The 25379-nt window shown below is 40.5% G+C and overlaps 1 protein-coding gene across 1 annotated transcript in view; it reads left to right on the top strand.

The window, feature by feature from the left end:
- The window catches only part of sspo (SCO-spondin), a 130347-nt gene that overhangs the window by 19902 nt on the left and 85066 nt on the right, over nucleotides 1-25379 (top strand). Inside the window, exons 15-31 of the mRNA XM_088644421.1 lie at nucleotides 1359-1531; nucleotides 3366-3587; nucleotides 4135-4300; nucleotides 4993-5236; nucleotides 9934-10114; nucleotides 10662-10756; nucleotides 11522-11778; nucleotides 12575-12709; nucleotides 13269-13471; nucleotides 13789-13916; nucleotides 14483-14592; nucleotides 14819-14968; nucleotides 17382-17475; nucleotides 18885-19282; nucleotides 23177-23413; nucleotides 24316-24507; nucleotides 24681-24914. Of these exons, the coding sequence (XP_088500547.1) occupies nucleotides 1359-1531; nucleotides 3366-3587; nucleotides 4135-4300; nucleotides 4993-5236; nucleotides 9934-10114; nucleotides 10662-10756; nucleotides 11522-11778; nucleotides 12575-12709; nucleotides 13269-13471; nucleotides 13789-13916; nucleotides 14483-14592; nucleotides 14819-14968; nucleotides 17382-17475; nucleotides 18885-19282; nucleotides 23177-23413; nucleotides 24316-24507; nucleotides 24681-24914 (3219 nt within the window). The remainder of the gene's footprint in view (nucleotides 1-1358; nucleotides 1532-3365; nucleotides 3588-4134; nucleotides 4301-4992; nucleotides 5237-9933; nucleotides 10115-10661; nucleotides 10757-11521; nucleotides 11779-12574; nucleotides 12710-13268; nucleotides 13472-13788; nucleotides 13917-14482; nucleotides 14593-14818; nucleotides 14969-17381; nucleotides 17476-18884; nucleotides 19283-23176; nucleotides 23414-24315; nucleotides 24508-24680; nucleotides 24915-25379) is intronic.

Raw genomic sequence — 25379 nt, forward strand, 5'->3', positions numbered from 1 at the left:
CCAGTTACAGCAGCAACCACATAATTAAGTTTGCAGATGACACCATTATTATTGGGCTGATCAACAACAGCAATAAGTCTGCATACAGGAGTGAGCTGAAGCATCATACAAGATGATGCCTTGACAACAATCTGGCCTTAAATGTCAACAAGACAAAATAACTCATTGTGGAACTCGAGATATAGAGGGAGGCACGCCCCAATCAGCATTGTTGGCATAGCAGTGGAAACTGTCAGCTGCTTCAGGTTCCTCGGCCTGCAGATCTACACCGACTTGGTCTCACAACACTGTAGCCAGTCTGAAAAAGAGACAACAGTGCTTGTTTGCTTACTGCTGTGCTTAAAGAAATATGGCATTGGGAAGCAGTCCCTCCTGAACTTTTACTCCACCACCATAGAAAGTATCCTCACTAAGGGCATCACTGTGTGGTACAGCAGTACTACCATGCATGACAGATGCACGACAAAGGTTTGTGGCAATGGCACAGAGGATTATAGGATGTGATTTACCATCATTCGGTGAGATCCACACCATCCGCAATAAAGACCAATCCATCATTCAGGATCCCAACCAGCTCGGCCACAAACTGTTCTCCCCCCTAACCTCTGGCAAGTGGTACTGCACTAGACTTAAGAACAGCTTCTATCCCACTGCAGTATGCATCCTCAACAGCTAACTCCAGTGCCTAAATACATCTGCACAAAGCACTTTTTGCATGGTTTAACATGATGTTGTTTTTTGGTCTCATTACTACTACTCATTATTTTTCCACAACATATTTATTGTTTCTGTCGTTTACATTGTGTGGTGTTGTCTGTTGTACTGTGTATGTCCCGAGAGAATAGCGCAATTAAGAATTCCAATGTAGGTGTAGATATGGCAATAAACTCCTCTACTGTACTACTCTACTCAGAAGATGTCAGAATACAACCTCATATTTTCAAAGGGCAAGATCATACATTTCAGGATGTAATGGACTGTGTGTAAGCATATTAATGAGCCGTGCTCAGTGCTCATTTTTTAGCACATGGAGTCAAAGTGAGCAAGAAGCTGTTTCACTGATATTAGGGTTGATCAAATCTAATTTTGACCTCTCTCACAGACATATCTACATATCTTAGAATGAATGCACAGTTCTGGCTCTGTGGTCTGGCTGTTGTGATTGGATGAATAATTAATTAATATTCATACCCAGGAAATTCTCTGCATAGAAGTACCTTTATTTTACTGATGGCATTCCTTGTTAGGAGGTGTAAATTAATACTTAGATATATACCATAAGCAACTAGAAGGGTTTGTCATTAGCTGTCTGTACTGTGGAATGCCAGTGTGCCAACACTGTTTCCGTGTGTCTCCAGGTGAGGTGATGGTGAATGGCCAGCGGGAGACCCTGCCTGCAGTGACAGGGGATTTATCAGTGATTCGAGCCTCTTCCTCCTTCCTGCTGATCCAGTCATTTGGAGCTCATCTACTTTGGAGCCTGGAGGGGCCCTTGGCCCTCATAACACTGCAGCCCGGTTTTGCACATAAGGTAAGACACACAAGAGAACAAAAATAATTAGAACTCAGATCACCAAAATGGATGTTTACTCAGTCAGACTGCATTTGAAACTCAAGGGTCTCTTCATCAATGCTGAAAGCACTGGTGCTCATATGTGGAAAATAGGTTTTCTCAATGCGATATTTACAGTAAGAGCTAATTCCTACATTTTTTTTGTTAAAATCCTAGGAATTTAAACTGGCATAGTAGTTGACTCTTAATGAAATAGAAATGATAATGATACAAATGCAGTCAATGCAGTTTCTTTTCACTTATAAGCATCGCAACTTTATACTGTCGCAATAACAACAACCAATAAGAATAAGAATAATCCTATGTTAAACATATGTTCCCCACAAACTTAAATAAATGTTCAAAATAAGTAAAATGTTCAATATAAATCCAGAATGTTCAATGTTGTTATTGTAATAACACAGAAATTAATATGTTCAAGTAGGTAGCCGCATCAGCATGCATAGACTGCAAAGGGAAAAGTAAAGGTTTATTCCATGCTGAAAGGAGACAAAAATAGACACTGTTTCAGCTGTGGTGCCTTCTTCAGGTGTGAGAAAGAGAGGGAAGTCAGCAGCTGATATACTGTAGCATAGGAGAGCAAAAGCCGGGAGTGAAGAGGAGGTGGGAGCGGGAGGGAAGCAGAGTGGGCACTCAGGTGATGCGAAGTCGAAAGAGGTAAAGAGAGGTGTGAAGTAGAAATCTCCAAATGAATAGAGAGGATTAGAAGGAAACAAGTCTGTTGTTGAGAGAAGCGGGAAGGTGTGATCCTAGTTCCAGGATAATTTGGGTTTTGGATGTCTTTCTGCGATAGGAGTTGAAAAACCCTTCTTTGAGAACGCAAACAGAGGGATCAGTGTGATCATGGCTGCTAGAGTTGAAATGAGAAACTATGGGATTGGAGAAATCTTTGATCCTCCCAGCACTGACCTGTTCTCTGAAGCGGTCTCCCGGTCTCCTAGCTACCTACACTGGAGAATCAGGAAGGGGACTGGGAGACCACTGGAGAGAACATGTCAGGGTTGTTTCCACCCCTCTCCACTCCTGGCTTTTATTCTCCCATGCTAAATCAACTGTTGACTTTCCTCTCTTTCTCATCCCCGAAGAAGGCTCTACAGCCAAAACGTCATGTTTCCTTTCTTCTCAGCATGGAACAAATCTTTACTTGTTCTATAAAAATGAGTGACCCATTTTTGCACAGATTGCTAAACCTGGTAGGTGAAGTCATTTGATCGGGAATCACCGTTGGATAGATCTGATGTGTGCTGAGATTTTATTTCATCCCAGAACTCTCTGTACCACCTGAAATATAAAATTGCATGTTTTTAGCTTCCATCACTAAAAATGCCATGTCTGCATCATCTATGGGAAATTCACATGCATTTTAAACACAAAGATTCTAGAACAAAACACATAATGATTCATTATTCTCTAATATAAATGTAAATGTTCAGATAAAACCCACTGATGGTTAAATTCATTGTCATGAATAGTATTCCTGGAAATTTAAAAAATGAATAGAAAATCTATATAAATACCGTAAAGCAAACTGACAGACCAGGAGTTGTCTGTAACATTATAATTGTCCATCTTTTCCATAATTGAAAGCATTATTTGCTTTTCTGTATGCAAATTTCTGTGTAAAAATGTTAAAATAAAGCTTGAAACCTTTCCAATCAATCGACTTAAATCATACATCCCAGGAAGCCGGACAGTCATCCAATTAGTGCACAGCTGGTGTTGCTTCTGTTTCAATTGCAATTGAAACAATTGCAATTGGGGCAGTCTGACAGTGTCCAAGGTGCTGTCTCAGGTTCGAGGACTATGCGGGACCTTCACGTGGAGCCAGCAGGATGACTTCACCACTCCCGAGGGGGATGTGGAGACCAGTGCCGCCGCCTTCGCTGCCAAGTTCAGCACTGGCCTGCACTGCCCCCCAAGCCGTGGTCATCCCCTCGATCCCTGCAGTACCTACACGCAGAGGCGCCAGCACGCAGAGGAAGTGTGTGCTGTCGTTTACAGCTCTGTGTTCCAGGTGAATGGAAATCCTAGGTGTCTGCATGAGCCTGTTACTCTAGAGGGATCCAAGCCTGTGTTAAAACCTCTTATTATGAGGTCAGGCTGTGGAAGTACTTTAACTCTCTGGTGCTGTGATAGAATTAGCTGGTACTGTATACAGAAGATTATTAAACTAGAATATTAAAGTTGAACAATCTAGTATCATCATGTAAAATGGAGAGATGGCTGGATGATAATAAAGTATGTTAAAGTATGGTATTAACAATAGCTACATTTGAAGTTTGCTCTTGATTTTACAATTTTCAATTTAATTAACAATGGATTCAGAATATTGTTTGTTTTTTTAAACATAGGCTTCATGTTTCCAATGAAGGAGGGCTCATTTGGCATATGTGCTAAGTGGACTGGGGAAAGAAGCTTTTCATTTCTTTGGGCAAAAGGTTAAAGCTTTGTGGCTTAATAGTATATGCTTTTGTTTGAAAAGGTGTCAGAGTGAGTATGAGAGTAGGGTATTAAAACTGTGGAAATGTCTGTGTTTTATTTGTCTCTGTAATCGTCTGCAGCCATGTCACGACCTAGTGGATCGCGAGCCCTATCACCGACTCTGTCTGTATGAAGTGTGTGGCTGCACCCCTCCTAGGCAGTGCCAATGCACTGTCCTTACTGCCTACGCTCGCCACTGTGCCCAGGAGGGGGCACCGGTGAACTGGAGGAACCAGACCTACTGCCGTGAGTGTCTGAGCACTGAGTGAGTCACCTGCAGAGATGACTATATTACAAGAAAAATTCCCAAATAAATTTCCATGGGGTTAAAGTCAGCCATCTGTACTAGGCTTATATACTGTGATAATGAATACTGGAAATCCCCCCAAAAATTAAGCCTCAAGCTCTTGTCAGATTTTAGTTGGTTCCTGTTTTATTCTAATCAACTGGCCAGATTTAGTGAAGTTGACAACTCTCTGAAACCCTGAGTTTCATTTGGATTTTCTCTCAAGCTTGACACACAGTCTACAACTTTGATGTAATGTTCAAAGCAGTATTTTTATAGTGTGTCTAAAGTAGTACATACAGTATTAAAATGTTCTACTTATACTACCTTTATTTAACTTAAGAAGTCAATTGTATGACTGTCTAACACACACAGACATGGCCCCTGAACTTTATCCATTGTTAGAATGCCATGTGTTTTGGGGGGATTTTAAAGATTTATGTACAGTATTTGTAAAAAGAATAGTGAAATATATGCCTGCACAGATGGTAAATCTGTTCTTCTGTAAATCTGATGGGGATACCAATACATTTTTATACAGGAAGGAAGTAAGGAGCAGGTACTACATGACAGAGCTTGGCTCTCTGACTGTGAGTAGTGTCCAGCCACACGGATGCCCACAGCTCAGCATTTCTCCTCTGTTCCCCCACAGCGATGCAGTGCAGTGGAGGCCAGGTATATCAGGAGTGTGGTCGGCCATGTCAGGGCTCATGTGCTGACTTGCGTCTCACCCAGGGGTGCCCAGCAGAGGAGAGCTGTGTGCCTGGGTGTAACTGCTCCCCTGGCCTGGCAGAGGATGAAGCAGGGCAGTGTGTGCCAACAACCATGTGTCCTTGTGTACAAGGAGACTTGGTATACCAGCCAGGCAGTACCATCCAAAAAAGATGCAACACCTGGTAAGTGAAATGGAAAACACATACTGGCCAAAGAATCACATACACAAAGGGCCCAGTACCACACAACAGACGGCAGAGTCGGGGATACTGGGGATATACTGTACTCCATTGTGGTACATGTTGTGGATGTTGTGGAAATGTGGATGAATTTTTTAATGTCTTAGAAAGTCTTAGAAGTCACATTAAACCATCTTGAAGACTTAAAACAGGTGCTCCTGACCTTGAAATGAGTTGACAATTTTAAACCAATTCAGGTTGATAAGCAAGTCAAGAAGTCAAACAGAAGTTAAAAGTAGTAGAGAAAATAGGGAAAACAAAAAAAAACTGCCAAAGATAACAAAAATAATTTAATCAGAATTCTTTAAAAAGACCTTGATGAGATGTTAGGACCAAAAAGTTATTGAGTAACTAAGCACAGAAGAATGGATTTGAATGTCTCCTTAAGGAAAAGTCTGGAATTTCTGGACATGAAGAGAATTCTCAGACATGAAAGATGAGAGGTGAGCAGAGAAGTCAAACAGGTGTCACACATTTCTGTACCTCACTCAATCTGAAGTTTCATCTTGATATAATGTAAAGTAGGTGTAAAGCTGAAATACTTTCTAATGATTTCCTTTATAAATCACGTTCAGAGTTGGAAAGGTAGTGTATATAAATCACTGAATATTGACGCAAGCCAAATGAGTTTCAAAAGTTTTTGTTTTACTCCTGAGAAGAAATGAATTGAAATAATTTAAAGGTGTTGATCTGACAGGAGAAAAAATGTAGTTTTTGAAAGGTACTTTTTCAATTAAAATGTATACTTTTTAACAATTGGAGACAGAAAAAAAGTGGAAACCATTTAGCATTTAAGTAAATGTTAGTGAAAAACAATATTGTGTAGAAAATCCCTTATCTGATTTCAGTATACAGTAGTAGATATCAGGGCTCTATAAAAAGAAATAAGACTATTCCTTAAGAGTTTCAGGCATACAGTCTACATCATGTTTCATGTTTCTTGTTACATTTAATCATTTCTGCCCATTAGCATTCTTTCCTTACTACATTCTTTCCTTACTACTAAACGTAGTAGAGAAAATAGGGAAAACAAAAACAAACAAAAAATCATTTGTTTCAACAAAAGTCTTCTCATGCAGACAACTGCTTTAATATACTGTAGTCGGATCTTGTCAGATCTCAGAACCAAGCAAATGTGTGCCTACTAAGTACTGGAATGAGACATCCTAGAAACCCCAAGTTGCTGCTCTTATTGGTGTTGGTTGATTAATAGGTAGTGCTGTTCCCTCTGCACCAGAATCTCTAAACCACAGTGTGGATTCTCGGGGACACTGAGATGCAAGAGTTGTCCTTGGATGAAATGTTAAACCAAGGTGTGGTTACTTGGTTGTTAAGAACCCTCTGCAATTGTTCAGAAAAGTAAGGGTATTAATCCTGAAGTTCAGACTGTATTGTTCTGGGCTTGTGCAATCTTCTTAATCTTTCTTTTATTTCAGTTGGTAAAGCAGTTTCCTATTTTTCTGGGCTGCTCTGTGGTGGGGCTGCCATAAGCAGAGTGGCTGTCGTGCATCACCATGAGGTGATGAAGTGGTTCCACCTTCTATAAAGCGCCAGGTTCATTTGGGATGAGATGCTACTGTACTATATAAAAGCAATTAAATAAAATAAGGATTGCACAATTGTTCAGCCTCAAGTTTCAAACAATACTTACACTATGTACAAAAATAAAACAGAAAGAAAATCATATAAAGAAAATACTTAAAATGCTTTATATTCTATCCTTTGCTGTCCTTTAAGCTTTGCCGGTGGCTTGCAAGCAGAAACATTTTTAACCTTGCATCATTTTAACCTAACTTCTCTAGCATTCTGAGGTTAAGGGTACTGTACATACAGTACTGTATCTTCAAGTTATTCCTCAAATGTTTCCAGAGTTCAATGCAGCTTACACTGTGACATGATAAAGGATCAGTCAGAAGCCTTACATCTTGGTGGATCTGTCCTCAGGCGGCTGAGGGAGGTGGTATGAGAGCTCTGATGAAATCACCCTATGGCCTGTCTCCTGTGTCCCCGGGATAGGTTGATTTCATTGCATTTCTTTACCACGTGGCAGCTTCAAGTCCCTGAGGCAGTTAAGTGGCATGTACTCTAGCTGGAATATTTGACATGCAACCCCCAGGTGAAGTAATGGTCTCTGTTATTCAAACTCGAAACCAGCAGATGATGGGAATCTTGCCTAGAGATTCCAAATGAAGTGTGGAAGAGAGCAATGCCAATGTAGCCAGATATTAGAAAGAGATTAGAAAATATTTCCTATAAAAGAAACACACCAGAAGCCTTAATTCACACATTCCCCCAGAACTCACTCATTCTAAATCTTTGAAATAATTATAGACTGCTGCAAGGACTATTTGAAATGCTGTGTTCACAAACCCTGATAAGAAACCTTAATTAAACCATGACATGAGTTTTGAAACACAGTACTGTATGTCTTTAAACTAATATGTTAACAGTTAACATTTCTTCTTTACTTCAAATACTTGAGTTCATTATTTTCTAATATGACAGGGAGAAATAGCAGGTCTGCCAACTATGAATAGATTAATATACACAGAAAGGATGAAATAACCGTATAACAAATAGCTTCCACTGTTATATTGTAACCTGACTGTCACGGATGTCGGAGAGGACGAACCATAGAATGGCAGGAGAGCAAAAGACGGGGATTAGCCCAGGCTCAGCTGTTCAGGGAATGCCGTATAGAAACCTATGCCCTCAGGTAGCGGACGTGGGGCGACCTGGTGCTAGGCGGGTTTCAGGACATCCGAACATCAATGCTGAGCCAAGGCAGACTGAAAGACCCGGAAATATATAGGCCCAGAGATAGAGAAACACCGGAAAAGAACGGTGAGAGACAGGACAGAGGAGGAGCGCCCTCTAGCTGCAGAGGGCGTAACACTGACTCAACAATGTACTCCCTCATGATGCTTACCATGTAAAATGCAGCACTTTCTTAAATATTTATTTATTAATTCATATGGCTCAAGGGTAGCCTTTCATATTCATCTGACCTCACTATTCCAGCCAATATCATGATATTGGATATTGGAAGATGAAGATCCCTGGAAGACTAATCTTTAGTACAGTGGCCAAGGAGTCCCTACTGGGTAAGATGTGATGCATACTGTACAGTATGTTCCTAGACAGATGGGTTTAGCCAAATTGAGTCACTGCAACCAAAGAATAAAATGTTTCTCTGATTTTAGGGGAACTAATGGTACATTTTTCCAAAGTAAAAACAAAAAGTATTAGAAATGACTAAAATATGAACATAAGAATGGTCACAAAAAATGTAAGCTCATAATTCCATCTAGCCCATTTGGTAGCCAGTAACTAATCCATTTCTAAAGGATCCCCCAGATGGTGAAAGCCCAAAGCCCCTAATGTAGGTTTTAGAACCCTGTATTTCACGTGATCAGGTCCAAATTATTTTTTTAGATCAATTGAGCAAACCTCTGTCATACTTCATTGTGACTGCTTTGTGGTGCCTGTGAGTGACCTCTGCATCCTCGTTAAGTTAATAAATGACCGAGTGACCTTCGGTGGTTTGAAATTCTCCTTCAAAAGATGACTGTGCAGATTTTCACTCTTCTCTCAAAGTGCTTAAACACCGTCAAAATTTTTGTGAATTAATATACCTGTCCAGCCTAACCTAAAAATTTCATATAAAGTACTACTAATGCTAAAAAATGCTATACATGGTTTATTAGAAAATAATTGTCCAAAAGCACAGGAAACACTACCAGACTACCAACAATAGAAATCTTTGTTCAGCTCCTAAAGAGGAGACTTTCTGTAGTTTTCCCCTTATATTATATAAAAATATATTTCCATAGTAAAAAAAATACTTTTGCTAAACGTTTAAAAGTTGTAATACAGTCTTAAGGTAACATTTTGTCCTTTACTGAGGTGAGTGTCTACATTCAAAGAAGTTTGTAAGATTCAGTTTCTCATCAATACATCTTCTGCTCTTTCTTTTCTGCCCCCCCCCCCTCCGCCCCCAAAAAACAACCCTGCATTTCTTTCCATTTCATTTTCTGTAATGCCAGATGTCCTATACTAGATTTCAGTTGACTAGGATATGTTTCCAGCTCTTACCTATTAATCATGCATGAACCTACTTTATTCATGCCTTGATGCCATCAGGTCATGTGAGCTTAGGCTTTAAATTATGTTCTTGCCTGTTAATCAAACATGATCACAGTGCACCCTTAGCACTTCAGTAGAGTTTCCTAGGCATGTATCAGAAAAATAAACAGAAACACTCTAACAGAGGAATTCCTTTGAAATATGAACATACCAAGTATGAAACATAATAATTCTTTTTCCAGTCTCATCATAGAAAATTTCAGATAGTTTGAGACACCTTAGAAAAAAGATCAACATTTTTGTATGGAATTAGCCAAGTCCCAGTTATGTTCACTAAATATGTTAAATCAAAGCAAACAGGACTACAAAAAGAGAGACTGTGCTGGACCCAGCTGGACGAGCTCCTGGGATCAATACATTGGCACCAAGCAGATGGTTGTGACAGGAAGACTAGATTTTTCCACTGGCTGTTCTGGTTTGTCTTGGAAGTGCATAAGTACTATATAGTATTGACTCTTCCACTCTTTCCTGTTTCCATCTCCCTCTCTTTGCAGTGTGTGCCAGAGTGGAGTGTGGAACTGCACCACGCTCAGCTGTCCAGATGTGGTGGAATGTCCCGGGAGCCTGGTGTTCTCTCCTCACTCTTGTTTGCGTACCTGTGCCAGTCTGGACGTGCCCGGGCCCTGCACAGAGCCCCTGCATGGCTGTGTCTGTCCAGAGGGAACTGTGTTACTGGTCAGTGCCCAGCAAGAGCAAAACATTATTTCCACAGAGAAAGACAGTTATTACAAAGAAAAGTTTACGTGCCCTCTTATCTTTTTATATTAAAGCAGAAAATTTTCCTTACATGATGTGTTTTGCCAAGTATAACATCAGAATCACCTTCAAGTTTAACTAGAATATCCTGATTTTTACCCTCTTTGTACTTCTGTCTCTTGCCTTATTGTGTACTGTGTTATACTTTTGTCATCCTTCTCTTCCTGTACTCCTACTCTCACTCATACCCTCAACCCATCCCTGTTGAAATTTGCAATAACTGATTGAATAAGTAGTATTTAATCCTAAACTGGATTTTATTGAATGAAAAAAGTATAAGCTCAGTAAGCAGAAGAGACAACTAGATTATGCAAACAATGGCTAATGACATGATGGCAACATTGAAAATTGTGCTTTCATAAACCAAGTTGGCCTTCAATTTGGCTAGAGATTTGGCTGCAGAGCTTGAGAATCTCTATTATGAGCTTGTTTTATCTCACCGAAAGTTGTGTCTGTTCATTTGCAGAATGATCAATGTGTCTCCCCAGCTGAGTGTCCCTGTCATCACAATGGCAGATTATTCTACACCAATGACACCATTACCAAGGACTGCAACACCTGGTGAGCTCCACAACCTCATCTTCCACACATAAAGTCTTGCAGTCGTACACAAAGCAAGGAATTAAAAAAAAAACTTTGTTCCCTGTTTTGTGAGAGTTGAATTGAAAGGTGCAAGAAAGATGGAACATTATATTTTATGGAAATAATTCTCAGATAAAACAAAGAATTGAATTTGAACTTGAACTTTATTGCCATATGCAACCGGTGAATGTACTGGTACAATGGAATTCCTAATTTGCTTGGGGACTAAAACACTGGAGCAACAAATGATTACAGTCTTCCTGTCATCTTATAAAACACATGATGTTGCACCTTTTACAAACAATTGGCTATCAATATTTCATGTGTCCGTCATTTGCACAGAAAATGTACTATATTCAGCACATATTAGTTTGGTTTTGGTCTTATAAGTGGTCTCTATTGGCATGGAAAAAAGATAGCAAAGAACATTAACATTATGGAGACCCAGAAGTACATGCCTCCATTTCAATGTGGAGAAATGTTCACTGGTGTATACAGAACAGTGGAAGTACAGCCTGCCTGCTAAGAAAAAAACAGTTAAAATCAGAGAAGTAGTGTTTTAAGGAATACATTGTGGTAAATTTCACCCACAGTATCGAAAATGAATGAACTCCACCTACAGTACCAAGAAGTTCTATAACGCATGCAATGGATGAAACCCTTTTTCATTGCCTCTTTGCTTGATTGCTTTCATCCTCTCTCCCTGTCTTGTTTCTTCCTTCCCTCTCCCTTCTTATCTCTCAGTGTGTGTTCTCAGCGCCACTGGCACTGTGGGCGGTCCTTGTGCGCAGGGGTGTGCATTGCAACTGGCGACCCTCACTACGTGTCATTTGATGGGCGCGCCTTTTCCTTCTTGGGCGACTGTGAGTATGTCCTGGTGCAGGATAATCAGGGGCTCTTCATCCTCACAGCTGAAAATGTACCCTGCGGCACCACAGGGGTCACCTGCACCAAAGCTGTCACCCTGACGTTGGGGAACACTGTCATACACTTGCTGAGAGGTGAGAAGGGCAAGGGGGAGAGTGGAGGAGGGAGAAGGGGATGTGTAGAAGCCAGACAAAGGAAAAGGAGAGTGTTTGCACTTGGGGGACTAGAAAGACATTAGAGGAGAGAGAGGAGAATCAGGAGGGGATAAAGAATGGAAATATGAGGGCCCCCTTTTTCCAACTCTTTACCATGTTTCCCTAGCACCGGAAAGCTCCAACCAGGAAAGGAGAGGATGCACTACAGTAGGAAAAGACAAAGATTCTAGAAAAGAAACTATAAAGGTTTTATTTTAGATGTGTTCAGATTTTACCACTGTGCAGTATCACAAAATGTTTGTGTTGCCATTTACTCTGTTGTTCAAACAGCATGACAAGGTAAGATATGTGAGGACATTGAGAGGGATAACCTACATAGTTTTTAATGATTTTAGAGCATGTACCTAGCATGTAACTGACCAATCCCACCCTATCCCCAGCAGCGTTTATCCCGCTCACAGTTTGCTAGTGACATGACCTAAACTCAAACTTGTGATCACAGACTTTAACCTACATCTAGACAAAAATATCTCCCCCATCGAGGCACTGAGAATGCTCCCTTTGCCAACACTTTAATGCAAGTAGTCATTTCTCTTTATGTTGCAACTCCTTTATGACACAAAACTTGATTATTAGGATTTTTTCAATGCCTTTCCGAGATGTATGGATACAAACATAGAGGAGTGTTTTGTGTTTTCTCTACAGATGTACCTTAGTTGTGCATCTTATCTATATTTATGAGTTTCCCTGTCTCACTGTTACTTTGCGTCTACAGGCCAGTCGGTGACAGTCAATGGCTTACCAGTCTCATTGCCTAAGAGCTACAGTGGGAATGGGCTGAGGCTGGAGCACGCTGGGCTGTTTATATCCCTGTCCTCCTCACTGGGCCTCACTGTGCTGTGGGATGGAGGTATGGCAGCTGCAGAGGCACCCACAAACACCCACAACAGAACCACTAGTTAAAGCTGAAGCATAGTTTCACAGTGAGCCCTATCTGAACAGACAACCATGCCTAGAAGACTTCCTGCATTCCTTCTGAGTAGTCTTTCTAAGAAGGTCCACAGGAGAAGCTGTATGTTTTAGAACGTAGTGAAGAGTGAGTGTAGAGCATCTCATGCTCACTATCTACCTATCTTTCTATCTCTGGTCCAGACATATGATTTCTCTCAAATGCATAACAATGCAATAACATGTATTATAAAAAATAAGATAACTATAATTACAGTATATCAACAATAATATAACCTTTTTATAGAACATTGCAAAGGACAAAAAAGAAAAATTGCATCACATATGCAAGACATTAACTGCACATTTACATGTCTTCCTTTCTCTTCCCTGTTCTGAGCACCTCTGCTCCATCTCTGAGCGCTGTTTTACTCTCTTCTATGTTGTCTCTCTTCAGATGTTCCTTTTTTGCTAGTCCACTGCTTGCATTTTTCTCTAACCCTCCCTCTTTTCCTGTGCAGGCATGCGAGTTTATGTCCGGTTGGCTCCAGAATTTCGTGGACAAGTTGCAGGGCTGTGTGGTAATTTTGATGGTGATGCAGAAAACGACTTTGCCACGCGGCAGGGCATCCTTGAGTCCACCCCAGAGCTGTTCGGGAACTCTTGGAGAGTCAGCCCATCCTGCCCTGAAGTCACGAGTCACAATATCCATGAGCCCTGCATTGTGAGTATACAGAACAGGCACTCATCACCCTAATCATAAACCTTACCCTTACCCTGGCTTTCAAATAAGCTAATCATCATTTAATATTGGGTTTCATGAAAGGCACTCATAAATAGAATTGACCTAGGCCTAATCTTACTCTTCTCTTATACCATCACTAACCCCAAATCTCACCCTAGTCAAAATCTTCCAGTTCTTTACTCTAAACCAAAAACATTAAAGATAACCATAACTCTTACCATACTAAGTGTTTGCTCCAACTTCACTAACTTTAATCCATACACTGTGCATAAACATTGTGCACCCTCCTTTATCAGGAACACCCACATCGGGCAACATGGTCAAGGAAGCGCTGTGCCATCATCACCCAAGAGCTGTTCTCACCTTGCCATGCTGAAGTGCCATGTCAGCAGTTCTATGACTGGTGTGTCTTTGATGCTTGTGGGTGAGTAACAACTGGGGTACATTTCTAGCAGGGGGAAGAGGTTTGGTAGCAATAATGATATTTGTATCTGACTGTTTCCTCAAGTATTTTCACGTTCCTTCCTGTTTCTGCAAAACTTTGCAGTCTGCAGGCATATTTGAATATTTCGCAACCAAAAGCAAACCTGCAATGATGCAAACACATCATCAGAGAAACTGAAATATAAGTAATGGTATTTCATGAAGGTGAAGATGAGAATGTTTCAGTTTAATTGTTTAGATTTTAAAAGTGACATGCATATATTTTTTTATAAAAATATTCAGTTTGTAGAGATTTTAGCTCCATGTTTCACTATTACACATGTTTAGAGGGCAAAATCATTGAGATGATACATTATAGTATTGCAATGTACAACTATGGTAAAACCAAATGAAAGCATAGTAACAGCAAGAGAACCTAGTGTTAAAAGGCAAAAATCATATAAAAAACAGAATTACTCTTCAAATGTAATGTTTTAAATATTTGTAGCAAAATTTGATGTCATGTGCAACTGGCTATGTATTTTCTGCGGGCTTCTTATCTCATAGTTGCGATTCTGGTGGGGACTGTGAGTGCCTGTGTACAGCCATAGCAGCCTATGCAGAGGAGTGTAACCGGAGAGGCATCTACATCCGCTGGAGATCACAGGAGCTCTGCCGTGGGTGTCTTGTGTACAATAACAGCTTTCTCTTACACCCTGTTCTTCGTACTAACATTCCAGTCTGCATACTAACACTCTGCATTCCTCCTTCACAAGAGGAAACGACACTCTGAATTTCAAAAGACACCAGCCAAACTCCATAAGACCAAAACCTAAGCTCTTATCTTTATGTGGATGGTGATGCAGTTAATTACTGACTGTGTGTCATTGCCTCTTTCTACAGCTATGCAGTGTGATAATGGCCTGGTGTACGAGGCCTGTGGGCCAGCTTGCACCCCAACCTGTGGCAGTCTGGGACAAAGCCCTGACCCACACTGCAGTGCCCTCTCTTGTCTGGAAGGCTGTTTCTGCCCACACGGCACTGTCTGGCATGGTGAGACTACAGGGGGTTGGGGGGCCATGTTGTTTTGGTTTGCAGTCCAGCCTGAACTCTTAATGAGGTGGAATTAATTCATTGGAATCAATTCTTCACTTATTTGATCCATATTACCACAGTTATTATGTCTTTTATTTATTTAGCATTTAAAGTTAACCTTTATAAATTGATAGACTAACGATTCTATAGGACTAACGATAAATATCACTGATCTTCTGTACACAAATACACCTGTATTTGGCTTCAGTCTATCAACTCTATTTGAGTTGCTAATATAAATAACGTATGATTTATGATAAATAATTGATCATTTCTGAGACTTCTTCATGAATCATATCTGAAATACACTATGCACTAGCACTACAAAGACAGTAAGCTTGTGCATAGGAGCTCTGTTTTCAAATCACAGCAAAAGGAACATGAAAAAACTAAAGCCTCACAAACTTTAGATTTTCATATAAAGTGCAAAGCTACTGTTCGTATTGGGACAGTGAAGTGAAATTTGTCTTTTTTGGAGTGTACTAATGAAATGTGTATTTCAGATCACAAGTAGCAACATTAAAATGAATCAAACACATTCTCAGTATAATTTTGCATATACTGTATGTTTTGCCATGTTAGAACAATGTCATTTGTTTTGTTCAATTCCCCCATTTCAGGTCTATACAGCACGTATTAGGATAAGTGGCTGACAGGTATATCTAATTGCTTGGGTGTTCCATGTTGCATTAATTGTAAAAACATGAAAGAGCATTGAATGTATAGTCTTGGATCCAGTCTTTGGAGTTTTTGGGGTCTACTTTTTGAGTTGGCTTGTCGCCAGCAGCCTTGTCACCCTGCAACTCACAACTAACAGCCCACTGAAGCTAAGCAGGTGTGAGCCTGGTCAGTACCTAAATGGGAGACCTCCTGGGAAAAACTAAGGTTGCTGCTGGAAGCTGTGTTAGTGGGGCCAGCAGGGGGTGCTCACCCTGCAGTCTATGTGGGTCCTAATGCCCATTTCTGTGGTCATTAAAAATCGGGGTGTAACCCCGGTGTCCTGGCCAAGATTTCCCATTGGCCCTTATCAATCATGGCCTCCTCATAATCCCCATCTATGAATTGGCTTCATTACTCTGCTCTCCTCCCCACTAATAACTGATGTGTGGTGAGTGTTCTGGTGCACTATGGCTGCCGTCGCATCATCCAGGTGGATGCTGTACATTGGTGGTAGTTGAGGGGAGTCCCCATTACCTGTAACGCGCTTTGAGTGGAGTGTCCAGAAAAGCGCTATATAAGTGTAAGCAATTAATTAATTAAAAGGCATAAATCAAGATGAAGACAATAAAGTTTTTTATGACAGAAAACAAAGAAATTGTGATGATAAGAGCAAAGACTTTTCCAGTTAGGACCATTGTAGAGAGACTGGGCATCACAAAATCAACAATATGGAATGCCTTGAAAAATATTATTACTATTTATTACTGGAGTAATAAATAATTGGCAAAGGTCAGGTCATACAAGCAGCCAATGACAGAAAAATCATTAGAGCTGTGAAGAAAAACTCTAAAATAACCATCAAAGAGATTGAAGACAATCACCAAGAAATGGGAGTGAAAATATCACAATTCATTAAATTACGAGATATAAACATCTCAACAACAGCCAAATTAAAATTTGCAAACATTTTCAAAGATGAGCTACAGCAGTTCAGGAACAAATATTTATGAACAGATAAGAAAGTGTGAAGAAAGAGATGAGCTTCAAATAATCCTTATCTCCTCATCATCCACCTTATCTGTGAAGCATTTTTGTGGTTTGGAAGCATTTGCTTTTTTTGGCTAGATAGAACTGGTATAAGAACATATCTGGCTTCGATATCTGTTCGGATACCTGACTTCTGTTTTTAGTAATGTGTATGCAGTTGCAACATTATAATGACATTCCTGGGGAAAGGTGATCCATTGAGACTCTGCAGAATTAATGAGGTCAAAGAATTGCATAATGTGTAGAGTAACAGTTTATGTAATTTAGAGGTGATGTCTGCAATCACTGCCCAAGACAAAGTCACTGGTAAAGTATTAACAACCAGATTAAATGGACTTTGAGTACAGAGTAGGGAACACAAACATTTACCATCTGGGGAAATTGTTGTTTTAAATCATTTGAGCTCTCATTGAATGAAAATTCAGGAGTGGCATAGAGCTGCATATTCCTGCTCAGAAATATCTTTACCAGTATTTCTCAGATACAGTTATCGTGGGTTAATGTACAGCAGGTTTTATACAGTAGGTCTTTCTTTAGAAAAGCACTGTTCTGACTCAAAAGCTTCAATAGTTAACTTACATGAATTAGCAGCTGAAGTGGAAGGGTTGTAGCTAATGACTTCTGCCATATAGTGCAATGTGCTTGTTCTTTGTCTCTGCTACAGATGGCAGCTGTATTTCCTCCTTGGAGTGCCCATGTGAGTGGCAGGAGTCTTTGTATCCCCCAGGAGCTACTATTATCAAGGACTGCCAGAACTGGTGTGTCAAAGCTTCGCCTGCAAACAGTACATCACTTTCATTTATTTCATACATAGTAAATCTTCTTGGTGTGACGTCTTAGTTTGTCTTTTTCAGATAGATATCAATGTGTTACACTGCAGCTATATAACTAGAGTTCTGCATTCAGACTGTGTCTGTTACATGGTCGTAAATAAAGAATCTGCATCACTGCTCTTCCTCAATTACTTCAGGCCTTTTTCATGAGTACAGGTTTGTGTGCTTGATTTCACTGCACTCCATACAGGAAGCATACCCCATACATTTTTGTTCATTCATTGTTGCACATAATTAAAATTATGAAATGAACACCAACATTTTGACCCTCAAAGGTGGATGTGTGTAATGGCTTGTAAAGAGTAAAGAGTAAAGAGTAATTTTTGCAGTATTCAAAATCACTATATTTCTTTTCCCTAGCTTTGTCTCCAGGCAGTGATGTTGCAAAATTTAAATTGCACAGAGAGCCTGAAGGTATCTTTACTGACAATTCAATTCAAATCCATGAGTTTGTTGCTTCCTATTGATGGTGTTCATCTACTGGGGAAACAGCTGGAGAGCAGTCTCATAATACTCATAATGCTGCAAATCAGTCTGAAATGCCAGGTCTAATCCTACTGAGATAACAGCTGAAAAGTACTCAATCACTATAGATTATCTGTGTTTATTTTATTTTCTGGGAATCACAGCATGTTTCATACTAATATTGCCAATCTCTCAATCAAAAGTAATTCCATCAACGTGGCCTAGCACACTATTACATTGAATACATATACAGCTAAATGTGATTATCATGGCTTTCACACACTACAATGTTCAGCTGACATAAAATGAAGCAAGATCTTTGTCTCTAAATTTTCTGTATAGAGTGCAGAGAAATCAAGCACACAATCCTGTACTCTTGTACAAGGTCCAAAGTAATTGAACATAATTTTTCAAAATTATTGAAATACTGCAGATCTGTGGGATTTTGTGGGTATTTATAATATACTGCATATTTACACACACTAAACACTCAATTTGTATTTACAGAGGTTGTACTTATGCTTAGTAACATAGAATAACATCCTGAAACCCTGAATCATAAAAGAAGCTTACAATTACTTGTGCAGGTTATCTAAATGACACAGGGAACTTGCCATACTGTAAATCCCCTCATGCTATAGGCTAATATTGACAAACTAGCTCCCTATAAACCCTAAGCATTATTCTTTTCAGGTTTTAGACATTTTCAGTAAAAAAAATGTTTCAGAGAAACTGCACCTCATACAGAAGTTGTAACAGTCAAAGTCTCTGTATATAAAGCTAACAAAGGTCTAGCATGCACTGTATACCTACTGTATGTGTAGATAAGGTGTGAAAAAATGTCTCTCTTTGTTCTCTGTGCTGCCCAGCTTATGTTCGGCAGGAATCTGGCACTGTGAAGGGCAGCCCTGCATCCCACGCCCCACCTGCCTGGAGTCGGAATTCGAATGTGGGACGGGACGGTGTATCCCTGCGCCCTGGTTGTGCGACAATGAGGATGACTGCGGCGATGGCTCTGATGAGTTCTGTGCCACCACTTGTGCCCCAGGGGAGTTCCTCTGCACCAACGGACATTGCCTTGAAGGATCCTTGCGCTGTGATGGGAATCCTGACTGCCCTGACCAGTCAGATGAGGAGTTTTGTCCACCCATTCACCCTGTGTGTCCACTCGGACAGTTCTCATGTGCCAATGGACGCTGTCTCCACCCAGAGCGTGTGTGTGATGGCCATCTGGACTGTGGCTTCGCTGACAACTCTGATGAAGCAGGTCTGTGTGACTGTGTGCAGCACTTACTTAGCGCTAGTCACTGTCTGTAAGCAGAGGTGCATATGTGTTTTAGTGCATTTGTTTTTCATAGTTGCTCAATGTATATACTAGAATATACAGTATATATAAATCTACAGCATTCCTAGGTTTTTATTCCCTTTCAAGTCTTCCTTAGCACTCTTTTCACCAATTGACTCCTTGTTTCCTAGTCTCTCCCTTGTTTTTTGATTGCCCTGACATTAAGACAGGCAACAGTAAATTGACACAAAAATACAATAAAACATAAACAGTTTTTTATCAGCTTTCAATCAAGTACCATTATACTGAAATAATACACTATCATTATATTAAAATATTATAATAATTGTAACGTTGCTATAGCCAAAATGTAATGTAGTGTGCTCTCTGAAGGCACCAGTTCTGTAGGGTTTGGGCATTTACTGGGACAATTATTAATTGTAGCAGTAAATCACAAAGTTGATTCTTTTGATGGCTTTAGAATCCAACCATGCGACATAACTCAAACAACGCACACACACAGGTACTAATACACGAGGATACATTTATTAATACATAGAATATGCATATAAACCTAACAGATCTTATCGAGAGGGTTATCAGAATACAAAAGGTATATATTCAGTCAGTTACAAAGTGTTACACATATCAAGAGGACATACGTTCAGTATATCATTCATTTAGACCGTTTCATAAATGAACTTGGTTATAACTTCTACATTAGATACTCAAAACAAGTACATAACTCTTAGGAATTAAATTGATATCAACTGGTTGGGATAACAATTGAATTCTCGAGCTGTAATGCATTGAAGTTGAATACTCATCCAATCTCTGGGGATTCAGATCTCCTGCGGGCACAAAGAAACAGTTGCAGGCTTGTTGCTGTCCAATCCGCGCTCTCTGGCTCAGTGCCAGGCTGTGCTGTGCGGCTTGCGACGGTGCGCTGCTGATGCTCACTGACCGGCTAGTTAGTGTTGGCTTTAACTAGCAACGTTTGTGCACAGGAGAAAAGATGACTGTGGGTCCCAGCAAGTCAGGAAGAGGACCGGTTCGTTCCTGATGAAGCGCTAGTTCTGAATAGTGATTCAGCTGTCCACAGTTCTGACCTGTTCACGAGGCCTGCTGCTGGTGCTAACCTCGGGTGGATCCTCTGGTTACTCTCTGGCAACCTCCGCTCTAGACTCTTAGAACAAAGGAAAGTTCTGGCACTCGGACACACTGGCCGTTCCGTGGTTGTCCGGGCTGAGTCTCAGGATGGTCAGGAGGCACGCTGCGAGAATGTCCTGCCCTTGGGAGCCTTCTGCTCCTGGGCCGTCCTGCCCTGGAATTCTCCTTTGAATTCCCTTTAGAAAAGTCCACAGAATCCTCTCCAGAAATCTCTTAATCTCTCAGGCTCTCTGTGTTGCCTGTTTTTACCTGGAGGAACTTCAGCTCGTTGATTGGCTGAAAGTTCCATGGGCATCAGAGTCCCACGTGGGTTACTCGGCCCTACCAGTCCCTGATTGGTTGATCAAGGTGAGATATGAGTCACTTACTCCTGACACTTAGGAATGCAGTCCAGATGTCCATCTAGCACTCCCTAGACAGACAAGCGCCAATGGATGACCATTGATCATGATAGCCAGGCTTAGCTAAGTGCATCCCCCTTTGGGAGCTGTCCTAGGAAACCTTATCAAAGGAACCTTAAATCAGCCTGCATGAATAGTTTCTCTGTGGCTGCACCACAGAGATGAACAGAGAAATGGGGCCTCATTTGGGAAGGCTCAGAACACTTAATTCTTTCTTATTAATAAGCCTCGCCACTACATAATAATATGATAAATAATGCAATTAATTTCACTAAAGTTAAAACTTTGATGGACAAATGTCACTGTTATGAAATGCTACTGTAAAGGAAAATTTGACATTTCGGACTTTAAGCGTTTTGATCACTTTCAGTACTGTCATTTGTGAGGTGGGAATGCAGTTTTTCAAACTTTGAATTCTGTTGTGCAAAGAAGATGCCCCAGAAACCTGGAACTGACCTGCCTTGACCATTTTTAAAACAAAGTGGTTTGAAATGTCAGAATAGATGAGGAGGCAGCCAGCTGTGCGTTAGGACCCACTCAGAGCACAGCATGTGCACCCCTCACTGACCCATCTAATACTTCTTCCAGCAGCAACCTTAGTTTTTTCCCCAGAGGTTTCCCATCCAAGTACTGATCAGACTCACACCTACTTAAATTCAGTGGGTTGCCAGTTGTAAGTTGCAGGGTGATATGGCTGCTGACATAATAGGGTGGGGAAGGCATGGTACCACTGAGCAGAGAAGATCAGGGAGTTGAGTGGCCAAGCATGTCATCTGGAAGCTGCACAGTCCTGCTGGTCTGGTTGGTTGTTGTGAAGACATAGTGAGACTGGGGCAAACAGGAATTCATCTGGCTGTGCAGTTCCATTTCAGGATCAGGTAGTCAGGCTGATTCAGATAGTACCTTATTAGGTCTGATCAGTGGTTAGTGCTAAGAGCACGTCCCAAACTCAGCACAAAGCTCAATGACAGAGCATCTGACAGTAGGCAAAGCAGAGTTAAGTAAACTGGAAGTGATGACTTAATAAGCAGATGCCAGCTCCTCCAAACAAGTTCTCACAGCACTAGGGGGTGTTTGACACTACATGTGACTGGATCTGGTTGCTAAGGAGGCCGAGAGCTGCAAATTCTGGCTTGCTGGGGCATAACAGTTCAAGCACAGGGAGTATTGAATGTTCAGAATACAAATATCACAAATATCAAGGTTGGCAGACAGTCATCTTGGTTTAAAAGTAACAGAATTGTACAATTTTTAAAATGTTTTTTATTCAGGACTTGTTCAGTTAAGAATTTTAAGTAACAATTACAATTTCAATTTATATCCACAATTTAGAAGGTAGACAGAATTTGTAGATGGACAAGAAATGGCAGTTACTGTAAGTGGAAATTAGTTTTTAAGCTGGACCTCTATACCACCTATTGTATAATGTTTATTGTCAGCAGAAAGTCATCTGCCAAGTACAAAATAATTTGACTGGCCAGATGCGTCAGTGTGTTGGCTGTAAAGGAACAAGTAAAGGTTATTTCCATGCTGAAAAGTAGAAAGGAGAAACACAATGTTTCATCTACAGAACCTTATTCATGTGTGAGAGAGATAGAATGGTGGTGAGACTACAAGGTTGCAAACCTTTCAGAAAGTCTTCAGAAGGTAAAAGTCTACAGTATATAGTGGGATTTTAAAGCTTTCAGAAGAGTTTGGCATTGCATAGGATACAATACATCCATTATCCATGAATGTACCCCCCTTTTTCCATATCTGATGGTTTTGCAATGTCTACATGCATAGATGGGTACCCCATGGATATGGAAACCCTGAAAATATCACAAGACAATGAAGTGCAATGAACATCTGACTACAATTTGATCGATTGGCATTAATTTAAACAGTTAATATGAAAAAATTACATGTGTATTTAATTAGTCACTGATAAATATTATGTTGGCTCAATGGCCCTTCTTCATTACAAAATTGCACCAATTCACTAAGCCAGGATTATTTAATATCTGAAGTACCCAAAACAAAGTTGTTTTCAAGCAAATTATTTCTTGAAGTTCACGGTTGTCAAGTGTCATAAAAAACAGGCAGAAGAAATATTGGTGATCTTCCATTTTGAATCAATATTGTTGCCAGTTTGAAGGAATTGAGATGAAGCGTGATTGCATTAATCCATAAAGCTGACAAAGAGCTGCTATTGGTTTCCAGAAACCTAAGTTTCACACCCTTTGTGCATCATAATGTATCTTATTATCCTATTTTTTGCTAGTTCTTTCATTTGCCATTATCTTCCCTCTCTGTGCTTCTTCAGAGTGTGGCCTGCTTTGTGGTAACGGGGAGTTCCAGTGTTCAGGGGGTCGGTGTGTGCCATACACTCACCGCTGTGATGGACACGATGACTGTGGGGACCAAAGTGATGAGCGTGGGTGTGTTTGCACACTGGAAGAGCTGCAGTGCCCAGGGGGACAATGTGTCAGCCCAGACAGAGTATGTGATGGACATGAAGACTGCCCCTCTGGCACTGATGAGGCCATATGCCCATCTGCAGGTACTGTACTGTCATACCAGGTTAAGCAGAATCTTTTAGTTTCTAAGGAGGCTTCTCAATTCATGATATGGTTTAAGGTAAACAGAAGTCCACAGAAATTCCCCCATCAATTGAATCATAATTTGAATTGATGGGGAAAATGTCTGATTATTTACCATAAGCTGACATTGACAACAAAGATGATTAAAGACATAACCCCTGCTATATAAATATAATCATACAACGTGACTAGAGGTGTGCATGTACTAAAAAAGTGTAACACCTTTGTTCTTTGCCTCTTCCCATGGGGAAGATATGCAGTGTAATCACTGAGCTGTGCTAATAAGCTAGAGGTTTTTTTTAATGGGTACAACTAATTATACACTGTTTTCTTAAATATTGACAATGAAGTGGTATTGTGGTAATGTACAGTAGTTGAGTGGAAATTTTACTGGAAGCAAATACTTCTCTGATATTATACATGTATATATGGAACCAAAAATCTTATAAACGGAAAACCATATATGGAGTGGCTCCCAAAAGTTTTTTCTATTGGTTTTTAGTCAAACAGCTAAGTTCAATAAGCTTAAAAATTTGCCAGGAAGTACAAAGTCCAGGAGAGTTTTGGAAGAATGTTTTATAGACCAATAAGACCAAATAAACTTTTACTTCAGTGATGGAAAGGTTAAAATTAGGAGAAAGACATCACTATTCAGTATGAAAATTACCCACAACATGCAGCAAATGCAAGCAAAAAAAAAAAACAAGGTTAATTAGGTCAGTCTCCAGTTTTAAATCCAGTTGAGCATGCATTATACAATTACATGCTGAAGCGAAAACTTACAGTCAGAATATATAACTTAATGCATTAAATTAACCAAAGTACCTCAATTGATGTTAATGTGTGTGCTCTTTGATGGCAGTGACCTGTGGCCCTGGACAGTTTCTGTGTGGAGATGGAACTTGCATTGGAAGAGAAAATCTTTGTGATGGGGTGGCAGACTGCCAGGATGGGACAGATGAGAAAGATTCTCATTGTCAGGATGTTACTGTAGAGACTGTTACACCACGTCCATGGCCAGCTGTGACCTCCATGTCCCCTGTCTCTGTCCCTGGTAAGAGCAGCAGTTCACAGCCACAATGCAGTCAGCAAACATAGCATGGGGTAGAGGGTAAATTAAGGGGGAAAACAACATATACTGTATGTATGAATGGATAGATGGGTAAATGGACAGATCAGTGGATGGATGGACCAGTGAACTTATGGCTTTCTCTGTCTCTCTCCCAGGTGGGTGTGGGAGGTATGAATTTGGCTGTGCCAATGGTGAGTGCACTCCTCTGGGCTGGCGCTGCGATGGGGAGTCAGACTGTGCGGATGGCAGTGATGAAATGGGCTGCCACCAGGTCTGTGGGCGGAGCCAGTTCCGGTGTCAGAACAGTGGAGAGTGTGTGGACCACGAACACCTCTGCGATGGCACTCCGCATTGCCGTGACAGCTCTGACGAGAGCTTGGATAATTGTGGTGAGATGCTGGCCCTGACAGATGAGCACAGAGAGGGACGTAACAACAAACCATTATTCATTATCATGTCGTTCACACAGGCTCCCCATCATAATTAGAATGGGCATAATGCTTCCAAAATGCACCAACACTTGCAAATCCTTCTGACTTGGCATAGAAACAGCATGTATAAATACAAATGTACAAATAATTCCCATCTGAAATCCTTCATTTCACAAAATTAACTATGTCTCTACTTCCAGGGGTGTTACAGAGGACTAAACAGTACTCTCTTTCTCTACCTGAAGGGCAGTTGTCAAACACTTCAAGATCAGGAGCTGTAGTTAGAACATTAAAATACTGAAATGTTTTTGACAGGAAACTGAAATATTGCATTTGGTGATTTACATTTATTTAAGAATAATAATATGTCCTAAAACCTTGCATTGTATTTCAGTTAACATTCACCTCAACGTCAATAAAATA

This window comes from Lepisosteus platostomus, chromosome 8 (assembly GCF_059453375.1).
Source record: "Lepisosteus platostomus isolate fLepPlt1 chromosome 8, fLepPlt1.hap1, whole genome shotgun sequence".
Lineage (NCBI taxonomy): Eukaryota > Metazoa > Chordata > Actinopteri > Semionotiformes > Lepisosteidae > Lepisosteus > Lepisosteus platostomus.